General features: G+C 32.7%; 1 protein-coding gene across 2 annotated transcripts; it reads right to left on the bottom strand.

Annotated features, from left to right (window-relative positions):
- Positions 1 to 2,859: 2,859 nt before the first annotated feature.
- On the bottom strand, positions 2,860 to 10,670 carry LOC109162515 (subtilisin-like protease SBT5.6). Of its 2 annotated transcripts, none has more exons than XM_019311227.1 (9): positions 10,519 to 10,670; positions 9,458 to 9,650; positions 8,874 to 9,056; positions 8,355 to 8,466; positions 7,361 to 7,922; positions 5,863 to 5,960; positions 4,601 to 4,940; positions 4,094 to 4,307; positions 2,860 to 3,485 (listed from the first exon to the last, which is right to left on the bottom strand). In XM_019311227.1, exons 1-9 carry the CDS (start codon positions 10,600 to 10,602, stop codon positions 2,965 to 2,967), a joined length of 2,307 nt encoding a protein of 768 aa, XP_019166772.1. In that variant the 5' UTR covers positions 10,603 to 10,670; the 3' UTR covers positions 2,860 to 2,964. The 2 variants fall into 2 exon arrangements, with proteins under 2 accessions (XP_019166772.1, XP_019166771.1); XM_019311226.1 differs by having other exon boundaries at positions 8,874 to 9,059; positions 9,461 to 9,650.
- Positions 10,671 to 12,044: the final 1,374 nt, after the last annotated feature.

The following is a 12,044-nucleotide window of genomic DNA, read 5'->3' as shown; positions in this document are numbered from 1 at the left end:
TGTTCTTATTTGTGTATCCTTTTGTCTAATTTCTTCTCCTTTTTTTATTAGTCTATTATTTAAACTATTTATTTCTTCTGAAGCTTTTATGATTTGAGTATCTATTTGTAATATTTCTTCTTCTCGTTGTTTTATTATTTCTAAACTTATTCTACAACTTATAATATGTTGATTAATATCTCTATTATATTCTAATGGTTTAGCCGCTATATATTCTATTGCTTCCATTTTTTTTAACAAATATAATACTTATTTTGTTCATATAATCTCTTTATATATGCTTCTATAGTATTAATTCCATTAATTGTATCATTTAATTCTAAATTTATTAGTAACCATTCTTATATGTTTTCATCATCTCTCTCCTAGTTGGCACCAAAAAACCGTGAAAAATTCATTGCTATTGAGGATGCCCTTATCCCCACCAAAAACATACCCCACCACCACCCCAACCATATGCCCAATCTTATAATCCCCACAATCAATCCCACCATTACACACCAATCTTATAATTTTGGACAGTTTATGGACACAATTGTAGATATTTTGAATTAAATGGCCTAATTATATTTTCGCATAAAGTTCAGTTGATAATTTATATCATTTTCCTATTAAAAATTACATTTCTAAATTGTAATTGATCTGAAAAGCTAACATAAATACTCTTGACATTTCAAAAATATATATTTGAATAAATTAATTTCATTTTCAATTCCCTAGCTATTGTAACACTCCCACTTTTAATAATGTCATTATCTGATTATCTCAAATCATAATGGGAAGAATGCAAGTGAGAAATTATAAATACTGAGAAAATGACATTATTCTCATATAAATAATCACAAATTACAACTCTACAGATTTATTGGTCCAATCAATATCAATTTCTCAGTATCATTAACCATTATTCCTGATTAATAATTCATAAAAGTACAATATGCTCTCATTATTACCATTCATTTCTTTACTCAAGTTGATCGAACTAATAACTGTACTTGACTAGTCACAACATGATCCCCATCCGTCCATGAGTACCAACCAAAGGCAAACTCATTTCTCTTCCTATTAACACCGTTAGTTCTAATTGTTACATTGAAGCTTTGTTTTCCCGACTAAACCTTAAGGTAATTGGGGAAATAGCAACAACATACCCTGACGGAGGTGCTACTGTGACAATGTATGTTGAGTTGCCTTTTGCGACATTTGTGACGGTTCTTTTAACTGTCGTGGACCCTCGGAGATTGGCTATTGATAATGATGGATAGTTAAAATTAGTTGGTGATGGTGTGTGTTTGGGACACTTGAAAGAAGAATCAAGAGTGAGTCCTCTGTTGCAAAGGAAAAGAAGATATTATAAGTTGCATCATAGACTAGTCCAGGATCCGCTGCTATTTCATTAATTACTATAAAATTTGATGTTTTCTCTTTTAAAATGATTCCCAATAAATGTTAATCACTGAAAATGACAATAAAATTGGATAGTTACTCAAATTCAAAGGAAGAGCGCAGCCAATCCCACTAGTTGAAGTCTATTTTCTTGGCATCATGTAGTTCTCCACCATGCACTACCCTCCGGCCAACAAGATTATCAATAAAATCAAACTCATGGCATTTAAGTAAGAAAGTAATGCTTCACTTAGTTAATCATCTCTTTCAAGACTATTTTTTTTTGTTTATTTTATTGATTGTCATTTATTTTTGTTTCGATCCTATTAAGCAAGATTTATAATTGATAAAATATATACAAATAACTTTTGATCATTGTGATCATCAAGTGTAAAGCTAAATTAAAGAATATTGTCACTGACGACGCAGGTAAGACTTTAAAATAATATACATAATCCAAATTAAACGCGTAAAACCTTATTACAATCAATTTTCTTGATTTTGTGTTCTTGTATTTTTAAAATCTTTATTTTCATTATTGGATTATAAGAACAAATCTGAGCCTTATATCTGGAAAAATCGCAAGGTTCTAATTAAATAAAAAAAAATGCATGGCATATTTGTAAATATCGTCAATTTTATCGTTCAACTTTTATACTATACAGTCTATTTCTCAGAAATATCCTAAAATGCACATTATATTGTTAAAAAGTGTTGATTAGAAAGTGTACTCTATTGTATTAAAAATAGGACTTTACACAATGCGAAAGTGTAGTGCACTTAAGGTGGAAGATCCTTGTAGTAAAGGAATTAGATACTGGGAATGTTAGATTATTGGGAAAGGGGTCGTTTGGTTCACAGAATGTCAGATTACCTTAGGGAATGTTAGATTTCTATGTTTGGTTAAAATTTGGTTATATAATATAATCATGTTTGGTTTAGGGTTATCTTTTATACACACTATAATATCCTTAACATATTTTCATATATTTTAATAAATTTAAAAATTAGAATAAATAAATAAGATAACGGAATCATATATAATTACATGATTTTAAAATATTAACTAAAATCTTGAACTTAACAAAATTATTTTATATGCTAACAAAATAAAAAATATATATAATTACAAATATATATATATATATATATATATATATATATATATATATATATATATATATATATATATATATATATATATATATAATAAACTAACATAACGAAGGTAATCTTATATTACCTAAGATTTTGAAGGGAATCACATTTCTTTCAAAATCCTATGTGGAGGGAATGTGACATTCCTTGGGAATGTTAGATTCCCTAAGATTATATGAACCAAACACCGGAATGTGAGCTTTGGAATGTCACATTCCATTGGTTATGTTATATAACCTGAACCAAACGCCCCCTAAAGGCAATTTCTTGGCGAGACAGTTTTACAAAGGACTGTCATAGGAGACTTAGGTAATTTATCATGATCAATGATCATTATTTGCGGTTAATAATCCATGAAAGTAATGCATGCTTACATTATCCATTATTTCTTTGCTCGTGTTGAATTAATAAGGTGTCACCTTATCCTGATGATACCGCAATTGGACTACTCACAACATGAACCCCATCACTCCATGAGTACCCACCAAAGGCAAATCCATTTCTCTTTCCAACACCGTTAGTTCTGACGATTACGTTGAAACTTTGCTTTTCTCTCTGTTGGCTAAACCTTAAGATCGTTGGAGAAATAGCAACGACATATCCTGGCGGGGGTGCCACAGTGACAACATAAGTCGAGTTGCCTTTTGCAACGTTGGTGACAGTTCTTTTAACTGTTATGGATCCTTGGAGGTTCGCTATTGATAATGATGGATAGTTAAGGTTACTTGCGGAGGGTGTGTTTTTGGGACACTTGAAAGAAGAATCAAGAGTAACTCCTGTATTGCAAAGGTAGAGAAGATAGTCATTGTAAGTTGTATCATAGACTAATCCAGGATCCGCTGCTTTGGACGGCAAAATATGGCCTGCTCCGTATTCAAACAGTGTAGCTAAATATCCAGTTGAGTTCAATATTGGTGCCCCTAACACGTTGTTAGTAGTTGCTGCATCCAAAAATAATAATAAAAAAGATAATTAGTATAAACAAATGCAAAAACTTGTGTGGGATTGTCTCACAGATCATTGTTTATGAGACGGATCGAGTTGTAAACAATTGGGTGTGTAAGTATCACAATTTAAGTTATAAGTATTACAATATTTATCATTAGTAATAATTAATTTTTACCATAATTATAGTATCACAATTTCACATATAAGTATTACAATAAGTAACAGTTTATTTTTAATTCAAATTGGTATTAAATAACACTTCTTTCATAAGTAACACTTCACATATAGGTACTACAATTTTACCATAGAATTACACTTTTTAATTAAGTGTCACACTTCCCGTTATTATTATTACAATATTAATCATTAGTAATAATCATTTTTACCTTAAATATTAGTACAATTTCACATATAAATATTATAACATCTATTATAAGTAACAATTTATTTATTTTAAATGGGTATTAAATTTTCTGTAATAAGTATTATAATTTCTATCATAATAATAAACAAATATTTTAGATTCGACTCTTCTAATAGATTAAGATCCGTGAGACGGTCTCACACAGTTGTTACTCAAAGAAAAAAAAAAATTGCATACCTGTTGTCATTAGGGCCGATCTTATGGCAGCACTGCTCCAATCGGGATGAATGGCCTTAAGAAGGGCAGCTACGGCAGAAACGTGTGGGCAAGACATTGAAGTTCCAGATACTATGTTGTACTTTACCACTCGGCGATCAAATGGGTATTTTGTCGGAGAAGACGCCTCACTCCATGCTGCTAATATGTTAAGTCCCGGAGCGGTAATGTCCGGCTGCAACCCACCAAATAAAGTATTCATCATTGCCAGATCTAAGCTAAAGTTGTGGCAATAACAAATTATAGTAATGGGTGGTTAGAGAATTGTTGGGTGAGACAAGCAAATGGTCAAGTCCAGCACTATGTCTCTCGAAAATGTGTGATGACAGTATAAAAAAATAAATTTACGCATTTCTTACTAGCTATAGTTTTTGACGTAATAATAAGCACTTGATCCTAACAAGTTGTATCAGAGTCAGTCAATCAGGTCACAGATTTGAGTTCTAGCAAGAACAAAAAGAACTATACCTTGAGAATGTTTGGTTCAATGATGTTGGGACCTACGGAGGTGAAAGGAGCCATGACAGGCGCTGGCTTGGTCCCGAGAACAGTTTCCCCCGGGAGAAGAGTTGCCATCGGGTTCTCATCGGACCTGATGTATTTCACAATTGTAATTAACTCGTAACCAAAAACAACAGTTGTGGGATGCAGAAAAGCTTGAACTTGTATTTCGTTATATTGACGTCTTAGTATGGTAGCAGCGCCGCCAGCTCTTTGCACCTCTTGCGATGCTGATATGGTAGTACTAAGGCAAAGCACAATCTTTCCTTTTACGAGGTTTCTTGAAAGGGTACCAGGTCTACATAGCCTGAAATAATGAAGATATATATTACTAGATTCAATCCTCACCTTTACACATATATATGCATGTCTAATGTAGTTTAATGAAATAAAATAAATTTGAAAAATTGTATTTTTGATCCTCGAATTATACAGATGGTATAGACTTAGTTCCTAAGTTATATGTATGAACATCTTTAAGTCTTTTAATCGTTAAGTTATGTGCAAAGTAGTGATTTTAGTCTTTGAATGAACAAATCAGCCACTTTATTAAACGACATATTGGTGGCAGAAATATTTCCTAGGTAACTAAAATCGGCACTTCACCTATAACTAACACATAGGTGTTAAATATTGAGAAAATGTTTATTGCCCTTACATTTACCACTCACAAACTTGATACTTCCTAATGTGGTATATTTAAATTGGTTTGTGTTTTTTTTCCCCCTTTTTTATTTGATATTTTAACCAATTAAAACTTGATACACCAAAGTGGCAAGTTTGTGAGTGGTAAATGTAGGGGAACTAATCATGATCCTAAAGATTCTCACGCATACAACTCAGGAACTAAGTCTAGGCAAAAACTTGTGTGAGACCGTCTCAAGAATCCTTGTCGGTGAGACGCGTCGTCGGGTCAATATGAAAATGTAATACTAATATTGGAAAATATAATACTTATATTAGAAAATGTAATACTAATCAGGATAAAAATGTTTGTTACTCACAACAGAAATTGTAATGTTTTTGAAGAAAAATGTAATACTTTTACATTTTTGATTTTAAAATGCTACAATTTTTTGTATAAGTATTAAATTTTCATTTTGACCCGATCCGCCTCATAGATAAAGATTTGTGAGATAGTCTCATAGAAGAGTCACTCTTAGTGTGTACCTTAAATATAAATGAAGAACCAAAATTATAATATTTCTAATTATATGCATGCATTTTACCCTGTTGTAGTGCTATTGGTGGTTCCAGGAATTTCTACATTGCCAGCGTAAACTAGTGGAAGCATAGCTTTTGTCCTTATAGGAGTGACTGTTTGTCCCTGTTAGTAAACAAAATCCAAGTATCACTACTACAAAATTGAAAATATAAGTAGTATTTTTCATTACACCTTCAAGATGAAGGTGTCTTAGATAAAAAAAGAGAGAATTTTTTAAAACACCAATTACAAAGAGGTGCTTTGAAAATATTATTATTATAATAATAATATGCGAATCCGCGGCACCCACTCGGAAAGGGTGCCACGGATATAATATTATTATAATAATAACATTAGAATCCGCGGCACACTCCTAAGCGGTTGCCACGGATATTGAAACATATAATAATCCATGCAATTGCACCCCATCACTTTTTTTATTAGATCACAAGGTGTCATGAGTAACCCCTAACTATCAATCGTTATACCCTACACCACGGTGCGCGTAGCACTGTGCGCCGCGCGCCTCCCAAAACGACGTCGTTTTGGGAGGCGCGGTAGGAAGTTGCTGTGATTATGTATATTTGTTCACACAATTATGTATATTTGTTCATACAATTATGTATATTTGTTCATACAATTATGTATATTTGTTCATACAGTTATGTACATTCTTTTTATACAATTATGTACATCCGAATCAGAAAATTTGTGTGTATTATGTTAAGAGTTGATGTGTATTATGTTAAAAGTTTATGTTTATTATGTATTATGTTAGATTATGTGTATTATCTTTTAAAAAGAGTATGTATATTTTGTTATATAATTATGTACATTCATGTATACAATTATGTGTATTCTAGTATAACATTATGTACATTTTTGAACATGGGTTTTTTTTTAAAGAAAAATTAACTGTCATACACTGGGGCGGAAAATTTCAAAAAAAAAAAAAAATTAAAATGACGTCGTTTTGCATCTGGGCGCACAGTGCAACGCGCGCCGTGGTGTAGGATATAAATTGCCCCTAACTATAGGAACCACCTTTAAATCTGTAAAATACTCAGACTAATCACGAGTCAGCCCAATAACCATATTAATTTTTTTTTTATAAGAGGAAATTTTTAATTTCCGACAACTCTTAAAGGAATGAGAGTACACACTACTCATGCTAAGGAAACTGGTTATTGTCCCCTACTTTTTTTGAGGAAAAAGGAAAAAAAAAAAAAAGTAGGGTGAAATAACCAGTTTCGTTAGCATGAGTAGTGTGAATTGAAGCATGTATTTCATCTCAACTAAAAGCGTAACGTGTGCGGTGGTTCGCAACACGTGTCGGGTGACGTAGAAATTGAAACCCATGACCTTTGATCTAGCTCTGATACCAAATTGTAGTATGTGTTCCATCTCAACTAAAAGTCTTAGCTAATTGTTGGATTGCATATTAATGATTATATGCTCAACAGTGATTATATGCTCAACAGTGTATACTAACTAATACTGGTTTAGTGGGTTGTTATACATACCTCAATAATAATGCCATTTCCTAGCTTCAAAGGTGACGAAAACACTCGATCGGTACTGCTTGCCCCCACCGTGATGATCCAAGGCGCCACATTAGCCACCGTGGACGGTGTCGGTCCATCATTTCCGGCACTACATGCCACCACTATGTTGCGCTTCACTGCGTGTAAAGCTCCGATGGCTATACCATTTTGTGTATAATACTGTCGTTTAGGTATGGAGCCCAGGGAAACGCTGATTACGTGGACCCCATCTGAGATTGCGTCGTCGAATGCCGCAAGAGTGTCGTCTGCGAAGCACGTGTTTCCTTCTGCTAAGGTTTGGTCGGGAACTGGCCAGCATACTTTATAGATTGCGAGGCGCACGTGTGGTGCCCCGCCAGAGGCAGTCCCACCGCCGAAGCCACCAAGGGCGGCGGCGTTGACTCTCCGGCCGCCCGCGGTGGAAGCCGTGTGAGTTCCGTGGCCATTAACATCTCTCGGAGATCTGAAGTCTGTGGTCTGATTGAGACGACCAAAGGTGGCTTCGTAACTCTTCAGATAGTATCTTGCTCCAATTACTTTCCTATTATTTAATTTAAACAGAAATTAAATAAAAGGATTTGTTCGTGAAGAAGAAAACAATACGTTTTCAAAAAAAAAAAAAAAAACAATACAAAAATGTAAGGGTCAACCCTTAGTGACTTATCCGTGAGACGGGTTGACCAATATGAAAATATAATACTTATATTACAAAATGTAATATTAATTAAAAATAAAATGTTTCTTACTTATAATGATAGTGTAATACTTTTGATGATAATAAATATAATACGTACTTTTACATTTTGATGTAAAATTATTACATTTTTCATCTAAAATATTACATTTTCCATCTAGTATACGTATTACATTTTATGTTGATCCGACCTATCACATGAACAATGATCCGTGAGACGGTCTCACACGATTTTCAAAATGAAAATAATAAATTAAAAGATCAGAAATTAAAACTCACCTATTGCAATGAGATGAGTTAAAGGCAACACCTTTTTGACATATTCCTTTCCATGAAGTAGGAATTGGTTCCATACCTTCGTCGTTGAAGCTGGGAGACTCTGGCCACACACCTAATTTCTATACTGTAGATCCACACGAAATAGATCCATAATTTCTAAGCTATAGACCCATAATTTCTATACTGTAGATTCATAACATCTATACTGTAGATTCATAATTTCTATACCGTACTGTAGATACATAATTTCTATACTGTACATTCATAATTTCTATAGGATAGAAATTATGGATCTACAACATAGAAATTATGGATCTCCAAAATTTCTATACTGTAGATTCATAACATCTATACTGTAGATTCATAATTTCTATACCGTACTGTAGATTCATAATTTCTATAACATAGAAATTATGAATCTACAGTATAAAAATTATGAATCTACCCCTGTGTTCACCATGCACATGATGAATACGTTTCCACATCATAATTTACCGAAATCAGGTATATATATCTTACCTGAGTCCATAATGCCCACAATTACATCTTTTCCACCATTTGCTTTACTCAACAAATCCTCTCCTCCGCTAATTGAGTTACCATTTATTCCTTCGAGTAAGTTGACAAAATCCCAAGATCTCGTAGTATGAGGCTTTATTTCTGTGGGGTTGCTATGAAACACCGATATAACACCTTCCATTTCTGTTATATATACACCAAATTTGGTAAATCAACAACAAAGGCCTGATGGGTAACATATATATATAGTTAGTTTATGAGTCAATTTTAGTTTATTTGATCACTATTAACTTTTTGATTTTGTTAAACAATCAATATTTATGAGTATTTGATTAATTAACTTTTTGTAACAACTTATTGCTTCAATCAGCTAATGCTATCAGCTTTTTGAGAAAGTCATTTTGTATGTAATCAGCTATCAGTTAATTTACCAAACATTTTTCAACAATCAGCTAGTGCTATCAACTAGTCAAACTCACTAACTCAATCAGCTTATAGCTAACAGCTAATTACCAAACATCTCAAAAACTAGTACTGGTATGCATGACCTCATATCATAGTGGGAAGTGTTCAGATCTACAGAGCTGATATCCTGTCTGCTTCTTCTTGGGTAAGCAAAGCAGAGAAGCCATTGATAACATTCTTGTAGCTGTGAACTAGAGAGGCTTTAGCTTCTTCTTTGGAACCCTTTACAGAGTGGAGAAAGGAGAAATGGTTATCTTCAATTTCTTTGAAAGATTTCCCCCCACTGTGCTCCCCAAGGTATACCACATAAACCTGCACATACATAACAACAAACCAAACACAACTTCATTCACACATAAATATTTACACATTTATATATTGAGCATGAAAAACAAAAGACAGAAAGTAGTTTGATTGGCGTGAGTGTCCATGCACACTGAGAACGGGGATTAGTCTGAGCAGGGACGGAGCCAGAAAAATATTTGAGTGGGGGCGAAGTTTAAATGACGTTAGAATATCAATTACAAAATATCACACAGTCATAATAAGATTAAAATACAAAATATATTATAAATTACAATAGAATGTTTTTGATATATTAAACGATAGTTAGAGTCAGAGCCAAAAATATACTTTAGTGATGTAAAAATGTAAAAATATTTATGATAAAATATGAAACATAATCAATTAAATAAAGTAATTTGAATACAATGAAGTATAATATAAACTTGTATACTACATTAATTAAATGATTCATAGAAAGTAGACTAAAAAAAATTTTAATTTGTTAATCGAATGATTCATAAAAGTAGGCTAAAAAATAAATAAGTGAAGATAAGGAAAAATGTTTGTAATGAGATTTGAACTTATGACCATACATTTTTCAAATGTAAATTTAGAGTTCTACCAACTAAGCTACTCTAACTATTAGTATTTTGAACATAAATAAATATTTTATACAACATTTAATGCTATATATGTCGACATATACATACATATATATAAAGGGGTAGGGTGGGGGGAGTGGGGGCAGCTGCCCCCACTGCCCCCATACTGCCTCCGTCTCTGAGTCTGAGTATAGTACGAGATTAAAGGTGACTTCGATCTATAGTTACAGTCTATTCAGATACCTCGCGGTCTAACAAAAAAAAAAAAAAAAAGAATAGATAAAATATGAAACCTTTCTCTCTACTGCAGATGAAGCTGCTGCTGCTAGGACATTAAGAATGACAAGAAACAGAACAATCACAGAAAAATTCTTCATTTTCTTCCTTCAATAGTACACTTTGGTTCTGAATTTCCCTCTTTGAGCTGTGCCATTTATATATACGCAAAGGTGATAATAAAATAATGTATATTGTTTACCAAGCTAGCTAATTTACGCGGGCATCTGCAAAGAAAAAATCATGGTACGTGACGTACGCCGTACAGTATACCCATTTTGAATATATAATTGTAACACTTATTTAGTTAAGGAAAAATTGCACTTTTCGTCCCTAAGTTATAGGGTAATTGTAGAATTCGTCACTAAGTGTTGGTCATGTTCACTTTTCGTCTCTAAGCTATCATTGACGTTGTACTTTTTATCCCTGAGTTATACTAAAATTGCAAATTTCGCATTTAATTACTACTACATAAATGGTATACTACGTCACTTAATAGACGACGGTTTTTAAATAACCGTCGTCTAATATATTGTGTTATACTACGTCACTTAATAAATGATGGTTGTTTAAATAACTGTCGTATATACACGGGGGTTGTTTAACCGCCATATATAGTTAACGTACACGGCGGTTTCTAAAACCGCCATAGAAAGTGTGTATTTACAACGGTAGTCACATACACGTGCGACACTTCGAAATTAGAACCGCCGTATATATGTGTAAAGAAAATCGCCCGTGGTTATTTAAAGTGTATGACGTAAAAAAAAAATAATTAAGGTATATATGGTGGTTATTTAAAAAATCGTCATCTATTAAGTGACGTAATATAACAAAATATATTAGGCGGTGGTTATTTAAAAAAACTCCATCTATTAAGTGATGTAGTATACCATTTATGTAATAGTGATTAGGGACGAAATTTGCAATTTTAGTATAACTCAAGAACGAAAAGTGCAACGCCAATAATAACTTAGGGACGAAAAGTGAGCATAAACAACACTCAGAGATGAGTTCTACAATTACTCTATAACTCAGGGATGGAAAGTGCAACGCCAATGATAACTTAGGGACGAAAAGTGAGCATGATTAACATTCGGATGACTTCTACAATTATCCTATAACTTAGGGATGAAAAATGTAATTTTCCCGTTAATTTAAGACCGGTTCAAATAAGTTTACTTGTAATTAAAAAAGAGAAATTACAAAGTAAGGCACATTAACCATATCATATCTATGAAACCCGATGGAGAAGACGACGTCAATTCTTGATATCTCACTTTCTGTGGGTTTGACCATATAATTCTTAATTAACCAATTGCTGAAATTATATTCACAACTTGTCTATAATTTAACGAGGTTTATCTAATAATATAATAAGCATATCAGAGACCTGTTCCATCTCATCAGCACTGCATGAATAATAACTTATCGTTGATTGTATGCTCTTAAGAGCATAATTGCTTTCCAAACAAAGCATGACTAATTTCTTTCTTTTCTTCTTTTTTTTTTTTCTTGAAAAAAAAAAAAAAGACTACTATTA

The sequence above is a fragment of the Ipomoea nil genome, unplaced genomic scaffold (genome assembly GCF_001879475.1).
Source record: "Ipomoea nil cultivar Tokyo-kokei standard unplaced genomic scaffold, Asagao_1.1 scaffold2942, whole genome shotgun sequence".
NCBI classification, from domain to species: Eukaryota; Viridiplantae; Streptophyta; class Magnoliopsida; order Solanales; family Convolvulaceae; genus Ipomoea; species Ipomoea nil.
Note: the sequence above shows the minus strand (reverse complement) of the source record. Positions and strands in the feature narration are given on the sequence as shown.